The sequence below is a fragment of the Sycon ciliatum genome, chromosome 4 (genome assembly GCF_964019385.1).
Source record: "Sycon ciliatum chromosome 4, ocSycCili1.1, whole genome shotgun sequence".
Lineage (NCBI taxonomy): Eukaryota > Metazoa > Porifera > Calcarea > Leucosolenida > Sycettidae > Sycon > Sycon ciliatum.
In genome coordinates this window covers 7,570,303-7,589,563 of record NC_088646.1, presented here as the reverse complement: position 1 = coordinate 7,589,563, position 19,261 = coordinate 7,570,303, and the positions used below count along the sequence as shown (strand labels likewise).

Sequence of the window (19,261 nt, the reverse complement as noted above, 5' to 3'; positions counted from 1 at the left end):
AGTTTTTGCCACCCAATCTGAGCTTCCCGCGCGATGACGTAAACCAATGATGTCACTTGCCCTTGTGTGTACAACGCCTATCACCGAAATATTAATTGGCGAAAAAAACAAAAGTCAAAATCCGACATTCTGTCCTCGTTTTTTTATACCAGTTTTATGTACAAGTAACATTAATTGTTTGTTCGATCTCATAATTATGAGGTCATGGATTGCAACGCCGTAGATACGTCATGTGACTCATGAGTCACCCACGGCCACGTATCCACGGAAACGGTAAATGGCGTCCTGACTCTGAAGATTTGTACTTGTACTTGTAGGAGCAAATATTTGTCATTTTTGTGCAGGACACTATCCACAAAGACTCCGGAAGTCTGTGCAAGCAGTGCAAGACGACAGGCTCGCAGAAACGTATTCGATTTTCACTCGTACTCTGGCTTTGGACAGGCGTGGAAAAACAAGATGAGTCAAGCTGCAAAGCGAACTGTTACATTTGTAACTGGAAATCAACGAAAGCTTGAAGAGGTATGTCATGACTTGGGAGTTTCTCCAGAAATTCCAGCTGAGCATGGCAGATGTTTGGATTGTAGTACATCTATTATTCTAAAGACCATTTTATGAGACTAGGACTCATGCTATTCATTCATTCCAAATCATCAGCTACATATACTTTTCAACATGATGGACGATGCCAACATGCATGTCACAAGCCGAGGAGGGCACGCGGTTTTGAGAACAGTGTTCCTGACTGCAACTATAAACCGGTTGGCAGAGTCCCGGTCTTGCGACCGTCTGAACTATAAAGGGGTCAAGCTCCGTTTGGGAGTCCGAACCCTCTGTATTCTAGGAGACACTGCCAACCGGTTTATGGTTGTAGTCAGGAGCACTGTGTCGGTGTGTCCTCCGCCTTGTAACATATTGTCATCATCAAACATGTTCACCTATCAATCAAGGCTTGCATACATATACTTCTGGAGTACATGTACCTATACGCATTACCGTAACACTACTACATGACTTGCTACTACTAGTCACTAGTAAGTGTCGTAGTTAGATCTCGCTGCACCGAACTGCTTAGCTCGTCATGCTATTGTTAGGCATATCAAGGCAACAGTACATTCCACTGCCTTGTGACGATTTCCAATTCGTATACAGTCAGACCTCACTTATCCAGTCCTCTTTTATCCGGATTCCTCGCCATGTGGAAGAAAATCGTTGGTTACAGATTTGCGGCATATGCCATACATACAGTACATGTGTTCAATTATCCGGTTCCCTCGCCTATCCGGATATTTTTGTGGAAAACAGATGTGTGCGGCTAAGCGAGATCTGACTGTATACTCTCCGGCAAAATCTGCCTGGCCTAGTGAAATGCCCCGGGGGCCTCTCGCATGACTACTTGCGATGCTGTGCTGGAGCTCTGAGTTTGAATTTGCCCTCAGGCTACAATTTACAGCCTGTTTGGGCCCGTTCCTGTCACTTGAGTTGAACTTTTGAACCTTTGAGTTGAACCCTGGTGTGAAAGTTGTAGCCTGCAGGCACAGTGCAGTGACCAGGCGACTTGTGTACGCATGAGCACGTGACCGCTTACTCACCCGTGTTCGATTGGGAATAAGGGCCGAACGCTGCATCGAAACCAGTCGACTCAGCGTCCAAAAGACTACAACATATGGACCAATCACGGTCATCCGTGCTTTTATAAGAACGAAACGGCGCTTTTAGTTATATTTTGCGTACAAATCCCTATCTAGTAGGGCGCAGTCATCCAGTTTCGGTGGATGTGCCCGAGTTCGATTGGGAATAAAGGAGGAAGGGAGCGTCTCCGCTTCCTCGGACCAAGACCATTCGACTCGGCACCCCGAAGACTACAACTGGTGAAAATTTGATTTTAGGGTATACTTCCCCTTTAAACCCGTGTTTTTTTCATGTTGCTGTGATCTTTTGCGCCTATAGTGTCACATGTATTTACTATTTATGTCTGCAGTAGACTCGTGCGTATCAGTGTCATCTTGCACTTATGCTCTGTCTCTCTGTGATGTATGTTATATCAAATCGCACAATTGCGCTACATGTTCACACTAATGCTCTATAACGCTATAAAGAGTGCTGCTATTCACAAGTTGTAGCCATTCAGTATTAGGGAGGTTTAGTCCCACGTAATCCGTGGGTACTTTACGTGTGTGTACCACGTGATACTCAGTGACCCACGTACAGACGGTTTCTGATTTACGACATACCGTGTATGGAGGGTCACCCACGTTCCGCCAGAACGTGGATGAAAATCAGAATGGAGCGCATTGTGCGAGCTGTAAGGGTGCTCAGCTGAAGAAGTTTCCGAAGCACGAAATCAAAATATTGGGTGAGCTTCTTAGGCCTGGGTAGCTTCGTCTTTGACCAGGTTTGGGCCTTTCGCTTCGTGCTTTTATTTGTTCCGTATGACTAAACACAACATTGAAACGTGGGTGCCCTTCATCCACTTTACGTGGATCACCCACGTACGCATTTCCGTTACGTGGGAACTAAACCTCCCTACTCTCACAACCTGCACTGATGAAACCTGTATGATCAAAACGGCTCTGTGAGGAACCTGATATGCCAGTAACTAGTATGTACATTTACTACAATTTTGAGTTTGTGTTGCAGTCTTGCAGGTGTGGTGAACGAGGTCGGCCAACGGAGTGCATGTGGTTGAGAGTGTGGACTCAATGGTGATAATTTTTTTGCAAAATTGATCACATTTGGTATGTCCAGTTTGTGAAGTTGGATTAGATGTGTTCTTATTCTTGAATCCTTGGTGTTTATACTTCCTTTGTTAGGTTGTTGCTATCCTTGGAGATTCGTTCCCTTTCAAGGTGATATCGAAGAAGTTAGATTGTGAGTCTCACAATTCTGATTGTATGTACCGTAAAGTACCGTTGATCCGCCCCCACGCCATGTCGCTTCCCAGCTGGGTTTTCGGCAGGGGGCGGGAATTAGATCAAGGCTGTCAAGTGCAGTACGATGTACAACAACGTAGAGGATCAGACTCAATGTGCTGAATTGTGCACATTTTGATCCTGGATTGGCAAGTATTGTGTACAGCAGTGCATGCGTCGGTTCAACATCGTATTTCGTTGTATACGGCGAAGTCGCTTCACAAGGAGAAAATCGACAGGGGGCGGGAATTAGAGAGGGGGCGGATCAACGGTACTTTACGGTACATGAGTTGCATGTAGTGTGCATGTATGTGATATAGCAGGGAAAAGGATATCGGTGGTTCCCGGATGCGTAGGAAGTAGGAACCACTAAAGTGTTAGGAGACATGCACTGGCAGCAGTATACACCATCACTTTCAAGCATTTCCTTTGCCTAGCTAATGACCCAATTATCAACTATGCTTCGCAAAAGTGAAATTTCTAGCCCAATGTTGGGTTTGACAGTTCAGGGGCGTAGCAGCCGGTCCGGCCGGTCTGGCTTTGGCTGGACCACTTTTTCGCCCGACCACGGCCAAAAGTGCCCTGAATGCAGGATTTTGCACCCTAATTTCAAAAATTCACGGGGGAGAGCCCCGGACCCTCCCCCCCCCCCCTCCAAAGGCGGTGCTACGCGGCTGCAGTTATGGCGCTGGGTTATATATAGCCGTTATTTGGGAACCATTTTCAAGGGTGAGCGGCATACATGCCTGCATAGTGTAGACTGTATGCAGCTTTCCAGCTTCTGTTTCATGGCCATCTTGGCCATAGGGCAGGGCCAGGGATGCATAGAGAGATTACCTTATGGCTTTTTGTTACACTTCCTCTGTCTCTTTTCATAGTGCCCGAGTTTCAAGGGGAGCCCGATGACATATCACGTGAAAAATGCCTGCTGGCAGCCAGTCAGGTGAGCATGCAGTATACTTGTATTTGGAAATGTGCCTACTGAAAACCGCAGGTCTGTAATTGCTCTTGTTTTGCTTCTATGTAGAATAAGTACTGTAAAGTCTTGTATAAAAGCTGCAGTTGAATAGAAGCCGCAATTTTGGGCCCATCAAATCACACATAAGCCTGGTTTTAGTGCTGACATACATAGAAATACCTGTCTTGTATAGAAGCCTGTCTCATACAGAGGCCTGCGCAATTTCACCAAGAAAGTTATAGAAGCCGCGGCTTTTCTACAAGACTTTACGGTATAAAGAAATTAAGAGACATTCTCCATTGCAGTCTCACTATCCTCAGGTTACCTCTAAGGTTTGGTTCACATAAGCAAAATTGGCGCCGGAAGGCACCAGCAGTGAGCCAGCTCCCGGTCCGTCGCGCGTACGGTTCGAGTACAGATGTAGTACCAGATCTACCACAAGCAGTACAGAATAGTATGCCAAATGCTACGACAGGATGGCCAATTGGAGCTTGAATTCTTTGTTTCTTCAGTAGTTTACGGGACAGTAAAGGTCTTTCGGCGATGACCACGTGGTGATCCTTTTACTGCAGATCATGAAACTACTTCTACGCCTGTTATTGCATTATAAGTTATAACAAGCGATGTTGTCGAAGTTATGCATGCAAACATTGATGAAGTCACAAGAACTTGCGAATGTATCCTTCGTATTCGTGTCGTGTTATTGCCACTCCGGGAACTATCCTGAAACCACCTATTGTGATAGATGCTCCTACTGCATACTGCCTCTGCTCTTTCAATCTAGTCCTTGCCATCACTACTGTACCAGTGACGATCAACAGTAAATATCAGGGAGTACTAAAATAGTTTTAGTCCTCCATAGTACATAGTAGATAGTAAATCCAGATGAACACGTGTGTGGCATGTGTTGTACTAAGTATAGTGTCGGAACTAACTTTTGCTGTCTGCCGTACTGCCATCCGTTGCTTGCGTGGTGGCATTTTGAATCCTGTCATATTGTGTTCCCTTTGCTGGACAGATTGAGGGTCCTGTGATGGTTGAAGACACATGCCTGTGTTTCAATGCCCTCAAGGGTCTTCCGGGACCATACATGTAAGCATATACTTGTATGTCTGTGGCTACACACATTGGTTGGATTCTAGCAGAAAATTCTTGCCTGGTCTTCGATTCATTTCTTTCCTCATTTCCCCAAAAACCAGTAGAGAATCATGGAATGGGTGTGCCTTTACTTGAAAGTAGGCAAGCCAAGTGAAACTATACCTAGCTCATAGTGTGTATCTCAATTTGAAATAGGATGTGCCCTGCTCATGCCATTGCTTTTGTGCTTGGGTTTTGCTGTGATTTAGAAAGTGGTTTCTGGAGAAACTCGGTCATTCAGGTACGCTTGGCATAGTTTTTTTTTTATTTGTGTACTTTTTTTGCTTGTTGAGCTGTGTTTAATGTCACCATGAGCATTTCCACTGCCTTTTCGCTATGGACAGTTCTGAGAATCAACTCCTACGTTGTAGTGCATTGATAATGGGACCTGTGCTCTTGCATCGTGTACCTGAGAGCTGCAGAAACTGCAGTGACACTATAGTCGAGTATAGTTGGAGCCAATGAAATTAAATCCTGTAGAACAGGGGCACAGCATCTGGTGCTACACAACCGTGGGGCAGAATTCGCTACAATTATGTGCAGTGGACTTGGCTAGTTCCCAGGCCGGACGCTGTGGCACCCCCATATTATGTGTGGGGTCAGACTTCATTGGCTGCGTCCGTAGTTATTATGCTGGCTGCAGTCTTGTGGTGAATCAACCATAGCACTAATTCAAAGACTCTGACCGTCACACTGATTTTTATTACGAACACTGGTGGAATGTAAACCTGCTTAGCAGAACCAGGACAATTACTGGTACATGTATTGTACTGGCGTATATATTTGTGCTTCCATCTTTTGACAATGCTGTTTCGGCACACCGGCGCTTCGCGGTGGAGCGTCCTCATAGGGAAAAAAACATATTGGATTGGGACCAAAGGGAGTTGATCAGTGCTGTTGAAATTAGAACTCCTTGCCATGCTCACCAGATTTTGTTCGCAATGTTTTCGCTTATGATGTTAGCGATCATCTTGTATCATTCTTTGTGCTGATGTTTTGCATGACGTGTACCTATATCTCTGTCTGTGTTGTTCTTGTTGTTGTCTCTAGGTCTGAACAGTATGCTAACTGGATTTGAGGACAAGTCCGGATATGCACTTTGTACATTTGCGTTTTCAGACAAGGAGAACAGTCCAGACGTGCTTCTTTTCAGAGGCAAGACCCCGGTAAGCAGGAGCAGAATATTCACGAATTATGGCCCTCGGGCTCGGGAACTAGAAGCTCGGGCATGATTCAGCCGGCAAGCCTTTCAAACTGTGCTTTATTGAATTATTGCATGGCACCAGCGCTTGCACAGTATCCTGCTCAGGTGGCAGGAACTAGCACTTGGCAGCGAATAAAACCAAGCACCGAGGACAAGATGGAAGGCAAGTACTCATTTTCCAGGAGCATGAAAGAGCCCTCAAATGTGTGTATTTTATGACATATGTGCTAAGAGAAATGCAAAATTTAATTCTGCTTTCCGGCCAATTTGACTACATGTCCTGGGAACTCGTTTCAAGCTGTTTTGCGCTCCGGGACAATGGGTACTTGCCAAAATAATCCCCTTGACAACCTGCATCTAATTCCTGCCCCTTGCTGGAAAACAAGCAGAGAGAGAGAGAGAGGGAGAGGGGGAGGGGGAGAGAGAGAGAGAGAGAGAGAGAGAGAGAGAGAGAGAGAGAGAGAGAGAGAGAGAGAGAGAGAGAGAGAGAGAGAGAGAGAGAGAGAGAGAGAGAGAGAGAGAGAGAGAGAGAGAGAGAGAGAGAGAGAGAGAGAGAGAGAGAGAGAGGGAGGAAGGGAGGGAGGGAGAGAGAGGGGGGGGGGGGGTCGACGATACATTACGGTGGTGGCAATAAGTGGTGTGAAGCGCCCCTAATAGGAATGTACCATCATGTAGGCATGCATGTAGCCTATCTCGCATGCATCACTGTACCTGTGTTCAATCTGTATGCTTTTTGTTCTTGTGTTGCTCCCTCCTGTCCACTTCGCTATGTTGCAGGGTAGAATCGTGGCAGCACGCGGTCCCAATCATTTTGGGTGGGATCCTATCTTCCAGCCAGATGGATTCGAGGAGACGTACGTTTGCACATGTCTTGGTTTAAATATGAGTCTTACAAAAGCCTGCAAGTGTAGTCGCCACAACTTCTATCTGTGCTTTGAACTGTGCAGGGCACTAGGCAAACATGGACATGTACTACAGTTGCACTCACTGCAATCCGACCCGAAGTGCAAAACTGACGCACTGGACCAGTCCCGATTACATCACTGTACTTGTACATGTGTACATTGGATACATGCAGTCGCATTTGCACCACTTCCAAGGCGTCAAGGGCCGTGCAAGTGAAGGTACCAAGTGTGCACTTTGGGCCGGATTTCACCGAGCACAACTGTAGTACTACAGGAAACTTGCTGCTGTCGGGTGCCGAAGAACGGAGCTCCAAAGAACGAACAGGCTAGGGTTTCACGTAGCACACCATACCCATATATACACGGTGACTCTGATGTGCATAGACTGTAGTACATGAGAATAAGAACGGGCTAGGCTACGACGAGGCTGACCCCTCAGTTCTCCGGCACCCGGCAGTACTGTAGTGCATTGTGCTCGGGGAAAATCTAGTGCTGCAACAAATTACATGTTACATACATGAACAGATTGCGTGAGTATTGCATAACCACTGATGATTTTGCAGACTTGAACAAAACAAGCTGCCGAGAGTTCTCAGTCCAGCGTTTGGCTTTCCTCGTTGTGCCTGTGTACATGTAGGTATGCAGAGATGGATAAAGATATCAAGAACACAATCTCCCATCGATATCGAGCACTCCAAGCCCTGCGGGAGCATTTCACTGCCGGCGAAACAGACGCAAAGAAGCCAAGAACCGAGTGACTGTGTGCTTGGGCGGCTAGACGCTGATCTGCCCATCGCTGTGACTGCGTAATGACCTTGACCTTGACCTGAGGTTTGGCTAAGCTCACACTTGCGTGTGATATCAGCATGCCGGGGCCACTGTGGCTCTGGTAATCCCAGTGTTTAGCATTGCTTTGGTTGCGTTGACATCCCTACTTCCACTCATATTCCCGGCTGGCCGAGGTATGAGCTTTGACCATGACACGGATCATGTGACCTACAGAATGATCAAGATAGACTTTCCTCCATTGGCATGAGAGGTATGAGACAAAGGTGGGCTTGTCGGTAGACTTGCCACCAGCTGTTAAAGCATGACACCTGTTGTGCCATTGCGCGATTCTTATGTGTTCATGTGTGTGGGTGCACTGGGCTGGTTTGCGGGCAACTTGATCAGTATACTGTCAGAACACTTGATTCTCCCATTCTTGTAGTGGTGGGAATATAGATCACCCTCACTGTCTTGGATTGTATCTTGTGTGCGTGTGCGTGTGTGTGTGGGGGGGGGGGGGGGTATGTGTGTGTGTGCGTGCGTGCGTGTGTGTGTGTGTGAGGGGGGGGGGGGGGGCAAACGCCATCAGCCGGATCGGTTTACTAGCGGTGATGTTGACGTTGAGCCTCCGCTATGGCGTCGCAACAACATAATCATGCACTAGTGATTATGGTTGTGATCTGAATGGGATACATGTACTAGTAATGGCCATTACTAGTATACTACATCTATCCAATTCAGATCACAGTCCGGCTAGGATGAGAGACAGGGGGCAGACGACACATTTCTACTGGTGCTCTGAACATGCTGACTCCGAAGTGCTTGATGCCACCGAGTAAAATACGGTATTTTTACTACTCGCTGATATGCACTGTACATGTTATCAAGATTGGACTCTAAAGTCTCTTGATGTTATCGCATCAAATCAAGCCTCCCAAGTTGAGTGGTCTGTTGCTTTGCATCTTCGAGTTGTAGTTAGAGCAGTATGCCCAGTGGCCTTACTAGTCTCGTTGTCACCCTGTAACATTTGGCATTCTTTGTTCGCTGTGAGACGTAGCTCACACTCATCTTTGTTGCGTTTTCCTTCCCCTTATTGGACTTTTCCTCACTTCAGCCTTCCGACTAGGAAGGTTGTTCGTTTGTGCTTCGTAGATGTGTTGGGGCTATGCGAGGTGTGAGGTTGTTGAATGTCTCATATATATCAGTATCCCTTTCAGTTGTGTGCCTTGTCGCACAATCTGGCTGTACAGTAGAGTGTCGATTATCTGCACCCCTTGGGGTGCGGGGCTGTCTCCAGGGGATTCGGATGAGGAGAATGTTCAGATAAGAGAGCAGTCATACATTAATCTAAAGCTAAACACATGCATATTCCCGCATGTTTTCATCATTAATTTGTTCATTTTCTTCGCCAGTATAACCGGAACTACTTCGAAGTAGGTGCTCTCCGGCTCCTCAAAATGTCACCATTGTTATACATTTTGACTCCAACCTGTTGAAATACGCCTTGTGCGTCGCTTGAATGTAGTCTGAGTAGGGAAAATCAGCAAAAACCTCGAAAAAAGCTGCTAATTTTTTCATTGTCCAGCCCGACCAGGCGATCCGGATAATCAATCATCCGGATAGTTGACATCTGGATAATAGGCGTTCTACTGTATCTTGTTACCTTGGTGGATGGTTAATCGTAACTCATTGGTCCTTTCTCTTTTACATGAATACTATTGGCTCAACATCTGAGTACAGGTCGTCCCTCGTTAATACATAATCTCTGGGACTTGAGAAATGTTATGTATTAACGGGGTTTATGTACTAAACGAAAGTGTACATAACTTGCTTGTGTACTAGAATTTTTCACTTTTTTCAACTTTTCTGAGTGTTTCTTGCTACCGGTATACCATGACTAGGCAGCGAGATATTCTTGATTCCCTCGATATAACATAAAAATTATGTTATAACGGTCACATTTAGCGAAGATTCTACAGTTTGCATCATACATGACCAGTCGCGCCTGTACAGTCACTCGGAAAAAAAACAGAGCTTTGTCGGTTTGTGATGTGCGCTCTGATTTCTGAGCTCCACAAGTAGAATTACCCATATAAAAACCGCTCTGTGAGCGGTTCTGAAAAACCTCTACTGGTGCAGCCCCGTCGTAAAAGTAAGAAATTAGAACTGGCGCATTGTCCTCCCAAATGTGAACTGATCCACCTAAATCGCGATTGACGGGACCCGAACGCACCAGTAGCACGAGGTTCCTACCTGTGGATGCAGCTGGGGACGCTGGTCCATAGCCAAAGCCAAAGTAAAGCGGCAAAGGTGGGCTTCGGGGTAGATCTAAGTGTTGTATGGTAACTTGATCAGCGCCGACGCCGGCTGTGATCCTGTGCCCTCCCGACCTCGTGCTACTGGTGCGTTCGGGTCCCGTCAATCGCGATTTAGGTGGATCAGTTCACATTTGGGAGGACAATGCGCCAGTTCTAATTTCTTACTTTTACGACGGGGCTGCACCAGTAGAGGTTTTTCAGAACCGCTCACAGAGCGGTTTTTATATGGGTAATTTCAGTTCTTTTTCTGTTCCCTCCCCCACCCTAGCCCAGCTCCGAAGATAAACATGGTGAGCACGCGCGCGATGCACTGTATGTAGCCATGCAACTGCAGTAGCACACTGATACATTCCAGCCCTCCCCACCTCGCTACCCCGCACACAGACACCTTGTGACAAACACGCACATGCACATGGCACACACACACATGGGCACGCACACACATACATACACACACACACACGACCCAAACAGGAAATTCTTGATGAACATTGTATAATGCCATGCAAAGCAGTGGCCACCATACTTCAGGAAGTCAGTTGTGAAACAAAAATAATTCAACTACAATGTGTAGGTAAGCTAGCAGCCAAAGCACAACATTGCAAACCGTGATGATATTTGCCTAAGGATTGCAGTTTGCAGACCACACCATGGAAGCAGTGAATACAGAATTATTGTAATGTCATACAAAGACGAGCAAAGAAGTGGCCACCATACACCAGAAACTTGCAGAAAGTCACATATCCAACAGATAGAGAAGTGAACAGCATCTGGTACAGCCCACACAAAACCAAGCTGACCTGATACTCGTCCGAAGATCGTAAGTGGCAGATCCTTTTCAACGATAGCATGCAGGTGTACGTTACACGCATGGACAAAATCTGACCGTGTCATCGGCATACATTGTCATCACATGCATACCCCACAGGTTACACACATGCACAGTAGAAGCACAATAAAAGCAATGGAAAATATGAAGGGGTTGCTGAAGCATCTTCACACTTCAATTTCAGACTTCGATGTGGTCGTCACGGGGTGATATACCTGCAAGATACAAGTGATACAGAAAGCAAGCATAAGGTCGTGAGGTAGGCTATGAGACACCACAAATGGGTCACCTACATGTATGTTCAGGGCTGGTGTACACACACACGCAGAATTATCATAATCGAGAATTTCCCAAACTACAGAAGAGCAATGAAATCCATTTGCATGCACAGGAGCAATTTTGCAGTATGATGCGCAGCTCGGGAATACACCTGTTGGCAATGGATTACATTCCCATTGGAATTCCCATTCACGTGGGATTCACAGAAGCAATTTGGCAGTGTGCTGCGCAATGCGACACGACCTGCGATTCTGCGTGCGATGCAAACTCGCACAAAATACCATTCACAGAATCAGGACAAGACGTCAGCGATGCAACAGCGCCTTGCTGACGTGCCTCAAGTCAAACCTCAATGAGAATGCGTTTGTCGGTTACAACTGGTACAAATGTACAAGCAATTTCTGAAAATGCTCCTGTGAATCCTGCTTTAAGCAGTGCAGGAATGTCCCTCCTCCGCTCCCCCCCCCCCTCCACACCCTCAGGGAACTTGACAAGGAAGGGTGGTCTTCGCGGTTCCCAACATCTATTTGCAGTTTCTGGTCTCCACTATGTCTTTTCAATGGGGATTTGTACGTACCATAAAAGCAAGCCTAAAAAATGAACAGCACATTTGCCGTTCCCCCACTGGGGAGGATGCGTTCCAAAGCTATCCTGACAAGATACTCCGAGAAGCGGTGCTGAGTGCAATGCATTGTGAAACTGAAAAAGCTGACCAAGCCGCGGCATATAACGTCTAAACTTCAATAATTATTGTAGTTCGCCAGCTGACTACTTTCAGACTCCATGTAGGTTGGAGTACAGCTGGCTTAGAAGTTTGACAACGGCGCACGCACATAAGCAATGGCCACCTTACCTGTACTGTAGCAGTACTTCCGAGTTCCCGTATGGGAGTTCCCTCACTGTGTGTGCAATAGCAGCCTCATCGGACCAGTTCAATGCGACGCGGACAGTCCGACACTGAGGAGGACATTGAAGAAGTCAGAGACAGGAAGAATGGTTGATTTACAATTCAACTAGCAAGGCTGCACACCAACGAAGTTCCACTCACCATTGTGCCGTCCTTCTTGGAATGCAGAAATAACGCTTCCTCTCGAGAACGCAGCCTGTGACAGAGAAAAAGGAAGGAGCATCGCCATCGGCATTGGTCCTCTGCTATCACCGATTGCCGAGTTGCACAGTTCACTCTAACAAGACTGAGGATGTTCAAGAACTCCCCATCCATACCATTATTGGGGTAAGAGGAAAGGTCAGATTGCCTAGTTCCTAGGGCCTAGCATTCCTGGATGCCAGGATGTGCTGCCCCCCCCCCTCCCTTCTACTGCCTGGAAAGGGCAACATATGTGACAGCGGTCACCTGTACAGTCGGAGGAGAACTTGGGAGAAGGCAAAAAAGGGCAACACATATGAATCCCTTATAAACAAGCAGTGGTAACTCTAGCACCAGCAATGTTGGACTTACATCCCAGCCATTGCCGCCGGATTCAGCGGCTTCTTCTTCTTCGTCTCCCATCTTGGAAGCACTCCTTCCCGTAAGTTCAGTCCTGGGATCGGGAGTACAGTCGGAGGAGGACGTCGGAAAAGGCAAAAAGGCAACACACATGATTCCCTTATAAGCAAGCAGTGGCTACTCTGGCACCAGCAATGTTGGACTTACATCCCAGCCATTGCCGCCGGATTCCCACGCTTCCTCTTCGTCGTCTTCCAGTTCCCAGGTTCCATCTTGCAAATACTCCTTCCCGTAAGTAAGTGCAGTCCTGGCCTGGGTGGATGCGCAGTACATTGACGATGGCGGAGATGGAGCAGGTCAGGGAGCCCTACAGGGTCCCGAGAGCAGATTGTGGCCAAATTCGGGACGATGCCGGACGCCAGTCAGTATGAAGTAGCGAATTGCGGACCGCCACATAGATTGGGGTCGCGGGGTCATAATCCATGGGCACTACTCGTACGTTGCTCCAAAAAAGGGCACTGCACTGTTCCACAGTTGCTGTTAGCGGTCGCCAAAGGCACTTGGTAGGCCGGTAATTGGGCCACGTGTCAACAAAGTGTCAACAAAGTGTCAACAACGTGTCGACCACGTGTCTTTAGCGGTACACTAATTTTGGTGTCCCCAAACTGAAAACATCGAGCACCAGTATGGAAAGGCTTTAGACAGAAAGCCTTTCCAACTAGAACACGATGTGCCTGCACTAGATGATCTATAGAAGGCCAAGAGACCAAAAAATTATGTACTATTGAGGTAGGTGGCATGCGGGTACGGAGAAATGTTATGTACTAACGGGGTTTATGTACTAATGAATTATGTACTAACCGACAAAATTTGTATGGAAGTGACCACGTTTCGTCCGGGACTTGAGATTTCTTATGTACTAACGGGGTTTATGTACTAACCGGACTCGTATTAACGGGGGACGACCTGTATTAGTAAGCACACCTGATGAGCCGTCACCAGCAATACGGCGAAACGTAGATCTACGTCGTGTGAACCTACTTGTTGTTGTTCCTAACTAACTTGCCCATCATCTTTCACTTGGCCCGCAGGGCTTCCCCTCTTCGTGTTTTTTACATGTCTTTGAACCTCCCGAGTTTGGTGATAACCCGTAACGTGTTGTCCTTCCTGTTATCAAGAGTCCATAAACACTGTTTATGCGCTCTTGCTCTTATTCATAGCCCACACGGCCATAGTATGTACTAGTAATCATGTGTCCAATGTGTGTCCTCTAATCTCCCTGTCATCACATCAGTTTCCTGCACTTCGGACTCGAATCGCACAACCGTTTTCCTGGTTTTAGACAAGTGACGTCCTGGTGTGACTGGCGGTAGATCTGCCATGCATGTCATCGCTAGCAAGCAGGCAGTACAGTAACTGCATTTTTTGTACATTGTACTAGAAACTCGGTAGACGTCTACTCCCTGGCCTGCTTGCAGGCAAGCATGGGGCTACCGACAACAGTTCAAGACGACGGGATTTCCCCAACTTGAATGTAGCCGCTGGGTTCTGTTTTCCGTCTTTGCCTGCCAGTGCCACGCAGTGCCAGCCGACCACACATTCTGACAAGAACCCTGTCATCCGAAATAATTCACCACGCACCCAAGCTCACCCTCTCCCCATCCAGCATGCGCTTTCGTGTTTCTTCGCAGACTCGTGACCCTGAGCCCGGCTGAGGCGACACAACGGCTGCACCATTGCATTGCGGTATGAAGACCCTCGCCTCCGGCTCCGCACTTCACGTCATGTCTACACAGCCACTGCTGACCCACTCTGCGAATCGGTCGTTCGAATGAAACTCACTTGCGCGCCCTCTGCGAGCGATCAAGATCTTTCTTAGATCGGACGATCTACTACATGTGCCACTCTGCAGAGGGGACATGGAGATCCATACAAGCAAGAGTATTATAACCCCATACTCTTGATACAAGTAAGTTCCTGCCTTTTCATTCACTCATTCCGATTCAGTGAAAGTTTGGAGAGGGTTCTGCCTAAGGCTTATCCCAGGTCTTCGTAGGTTACACAACACCATGCCGATTATGGAGGAGGATGACAACGCTCAAGAATCCGGACGACGAGGCTCTGCTTCGGCTTCGCCGTCAAAGAGAGTTTCCAGACCGTCCCATTTGCAGCCTGAGAGTGCTAGTGGTCGCCAGCGACGAGTGAGTCGCGACATCGTCAGCGCACTGACCCGACTCGAGCTGGTGCGTGGAAAGGCCAGCGAGGCGCTGCACGAGCTCAAGCGGCAGAGAAGCATCGACTCGCCGGACGGAGCGCACAGCGCAAGTGCGAGTGTGTTCGCCGAAGCCGGTGTAGACCAGGAAGCGCAGTCATTTCATGTTCTCCAGGACCAACTAGAAGAGATCAAGGGTGCCCTGCGTGAGACGAAGGGAGAGCTTGCACAGGTGTCTTACCGCGCCGAAGTACTGGAGAGTGAGAGGCGCAAATACAGACATCGTGTGGCTGTCTTGGAAAAACGGATCAAAGGACAAGAGACCCCAGATGGCTCTTGGGAAGTTATCCCCTCTAAATCACTGGACGCCAGCACTGAGCAAACCCAAGCTGCAGATAAGGAGCTGTCACGTGGGGGTCCATCGGTGAGCAGCAGTTTCAGTGGGAGCGAATCGTCCATGGGCCGATTAGGTAGCGTAGCCTCTGTATCGTCTCAGACCTCGTCAGCATCTAGGTCCTCCTTAGCTGGTGATGGCGAGGAACCACTGCCACTAGCTGGGCAGCTGGCGGAGAAAGATCAAATGATAGATCGCATCCGGCATCAGCTGGACTTTTATGCTGGCGAGCTGCGGAGTAAAGTGGAGAGGGAGCAGCAATTGATGCGTGTGATTGAGGAAAGCAATGCACGCTGCAAGGCCACCGAAGAGCAGATGACGCAGCTGGAGGACCGATTTGAAGTCGTGCAGGAGGAGTGCATCTGCATGCGCACCCATCGTGAAGGCGTGTTAAGACTGTCGGAGCGTTGCATGATGGAAGCACAGAGGCTGGGCGAGTACACGGCCAGCAAGCATAACCTTGAGCAGCTGGTCACGTCACGCGACTCTCTTATGAACGATCTGGTTGTGCGCTGTGCCCTGTTAGAGGAGCAGGTCAAATCTCTGCACGGCAGTTTTAGCAAGCTCTCTGCTAGCCAAGCCACTGGCACTGGCACGACTGCGGATAATAGCAATGAGCTTGTTATTGCTTCCTGCCGCAAGGAGATTGCCTGGCTGAAAAGCTGCCTGCTGCGGCAGTTCTTGCAGAATCAAGCATGTGGAGACGCGGAGGAGTCCAAGGAGCCAAGCGAAAACGAGACGGCTGCCGATCCTGCTGCCGAATTGATTTCAAGCAGTACTGACAGCTTGCATTGATCGCATGATGGCCAATGTTCCGTGTTCAGTTTTGTCACTTTGTACGGAGGCACAGACAGAAGAGGACCGTCTCATAATTGCCGGAATGGCCTGAAAAGCTGCCAGGGTTTGAAACTTTACTCTGGTATTATTTATTCCACAAGAACTGCATACTTTGAATTCCAATGCTTGCAGCATACCATTCGGTGAGGTGTAACTGTTTGCAAATATTACTTGAGTACTTTTCCACCTGGATCCGGTTTGTCTACCCATGTGCACTGAAGAGAGGAGCTTGTGCAGAAATCAGGATACCAGTGGTTGAGAGATGGAGCTGCTTGATCCCACTGCTGGCGAGAAGCAATCGTCTTGGATGCTGCAATGCAATGTGTGTTGAGATTGAAAACCTAGTCACGTCTCAGTATCTGAAAATCATTGCATGCATTGTAGATCTAAGCACTTTCATACACTGCTCTGCACATTGATGCATCACGTGCGCATTCTATTGAAGCTGTCCTGACTGACCCTGGCTGAGCAATAAAAATGGACATTGCTGGATTCGGCGAAGGAGATTGGTGATCATTTTCTTCTTCATTGTTTGACTTGTGATCCAGAAGTCGCAGCTGGTGCTAGCACCAGTACATGTAGAGTAAGTTAGCAATCAATCTCTACTGAGCCACATGCTACCACCGTGGCACATCAATACGGTGTACACTATCTATTTCACTCCTTTATCCATTCATTTTTTACTTGACGGATTCTCCTACAGTAGACGGTTACATGAAACTTACAGCCTGATCCTCAGCATTCCCTTTCCCTCTTTTCTTTCTATTTCTATTTCTTTACGTTCCTCAGCCGTGGTTGGCATTCACCCCCTCCTCTTTGATTGGCAACTCAGTGACGAGCTAATAAATATATGAATATGGTTTCTAAGTTTCCACTTTGTCACAAATATCCCAGTAGCTGCCAGTAGCTGTACCTACTGCTGCGGCTGGGATAATTTAAAAAAAAAACCCTGATAAACTGCTGTGGCTCATTGTTAGTGACATGCCAATACATGCATGCAGGAAATCTGGGGACGTTCGCCTGCCTGGCACCGTTGTAACTTGTGGTATCGTCATGTTGCGATTCGGATTGGGCTAACTTTAAATACTTGATCACCTTGGCACAAATGTGAAGAAAATATGTGACAAATGCATTCGTTTTGAGTAGCGGCTGCGTACATGCACATGTAGCACTATTGGACTGGTATTCTAACGTCTGGGTAATTCTGAGATCGGGGCACCCTTTGGACCCAAGCCACCCGGACCTGGGTAGTTCTGTTGTACAGTATACACGGGTATTTGACCATAATTATGGATTAATGTGTTTTGAGACCGACTTGAATTCAGCCATAGCACACATTGTCAAAGTGTGCACTTATGATTATGAGGCAGTATGAATCTTGGCCCACCACAAGGCTTGTAGCCATCATTTGTGCCACCTCTCTCCCATCGGATGACACAATTTCTATATTGAATTGCAGTGAATATTGCTGCAAACGAGGATCATACTCGATTCGTTGTGATACATAACCGCACGTGTCCTGTATGCTTCTCAGACATGTCTATTGCCAAGGGTCTTGGTGCAGTACTACTAAGAGTGCACATAACTGGATATCAATATGACACGATGATGTGATTGTACGCTTCGTGTTACAAAAGATGGCCCATTCAATGTAGGTACTCGTAGCCTCAATTCTAGTCTGTTTCAAACAAAAAATGCGATTGTTAAACGTTTTTTGTAGGAATCAGATAATTGTCTCTCCGGAGATAAGGCAGTGTTGCCTGTGCCCTGAGCGAATTGAAATAAAAGAATACATGTGCAACAATTATTTTGAGGTAGTCGGGAACAATAACAGTTTGGAAGAAGGCATGTAGACAACGGCCGACATCATGTTCTATGTGCCAGTCTAATCACACTGATCATCAGAAAGTGACTCTGATATCGATACAAAGGTGGATTGAGTTTGCCGTGGGGAATATCAGCAAGAGTGAAACAGCTCCCTGGGAGCATAGTTTACCCGTACTCAGTCACTCTTGGTACAGGTGGAATCCTGATAATTCAAACCTCAAAATGCCAGGAAAAAACTTCTAATTATCCGGACATTCTAATTATCCAAACATGAACCCACAACACAATATGTATGTCAAAATGCTCTCATGAAAACGCAGAGTTGCGCTATGGACCTTACACAGATTTCACGGATACTGAACTGACCGGCGCGGCACAGCCTGCAGGCCTGCTCATGCAAACTGAACTGACCAGCACAATGTACAGTGAACTTCGAATTACACTTTGCTAACTTCAAATTACCAGCACAAATGCTACACATTTTCTATGTAAGTGGAATCTGTGGGACTTCGAATTAACCTGACATATCCAGTTCGAGGTTCGAATTATCAGAATTTTTATGTGGGAATCGTATTGATAGAAATCGGTCCTGGAAAAACTTCTAATTAAGCGGTAGTATGTTCGAATTAAGCCATATTCGAATTATCAGGATTCCACCTGTAAATAGTAAATCATCGCGGCATTGTCCCATTCGTACTCGGGATATACTAGTAGTAGTACCGTATCTCCTATATTTTCCCTCACATCTTCACTACTCAGAATAATATTCGGCAGTATACGAGTCCTATACCTCTTGTACTCATGGGATAATGCATTACCCATGGGGGCCCGGGTTATGGACTATTCTGTCCCCGGGGAAAATCGCGGAAAAAATCGCGAAAAACGCGGCAAAAAACGCGGCATGATATGGCATAATTTGCGGTGAATTTGCGGTAAATACGCGGTGAATATTATTGATATCATCTCGCGGTGGCAAGTTTGCAGTTGATATGAGGCAATTTTCAGTGAGTATGTACAGTCCATTTCAAAACTATAGACGCGTACCTAGGCAAAAACCGTTATGCCAGCATCTATACCACATAAAATCTGTGATCACTTTGTGCATAAATTTTTCCAAATTGGGCGTCTGTTATCCAATCCTTTAGAAACTATATGAGAGTAATTGTGGAGCGATCCTGAGCAATATTCCGAAAACTATTCTCAAAAAGTTCCAGCCAAATTTGAAATATTTCAA

At 47.0% G+C, this 19,261-nt stretch overlaps 1 protein-coding gene across 1 annotated transcript; it reads left to right on the top strand.

The window, feature by feature from the left end:
* Positions 1 to 85: 85 nt before the first annotated feature.
* LOC135814209 (inosine triphosphate pyrophosphatase-like) lies at positions 86 to 8,344 on the top strand. Its single transcript, XM_065327297.1, has 8 exons — positions 86 to 522; positions 2,814 to 2,871; positions 3,791 to 3,855; positions 4,889 to 4,962; positions 5,217 to 5,248; positions 6,058 to 6,173; positions 6,989 to 7,065; positions 7,754 to 8,344. The coding sequence occupies exons 1-8, from the start codon at positions 460 to 462 to the stop codon at positions 7,872 to 7,874; spliced, it is 606 nt and encodes a 201-aa protein (XP_065183369.1). The 5' UTR covers positions 86 to 459; the 3' UTR covers positions 7,875 to 8,344.
* Positions 8,345 to 19,261: the final 10,917 nt, after the last annotated feature.

Coding starts and splice junctions, on each gene's coding strand:
- LOC135814209 (XM_065327297.1), top strand. CDS start 460: ATGAGTCAAGCTGCAAAGCGAACTGTTACATTTGTAACTGGAAATCAA. Junction 2,872..3,790: donor GATATCGAAGAAGTTAGATT/GTGAGTCTCACA, acceptor CTCTTTTCATAG/TGCCCGAGTTTCAAGGGGAG. Junction 6,174..6,988: donor TTTTCAGAGGCAAGACCCCG/GTAAGCAGGAGC, acceptor GCTATGTTGCAG/GGTAGAATCGTGGCAGCACG.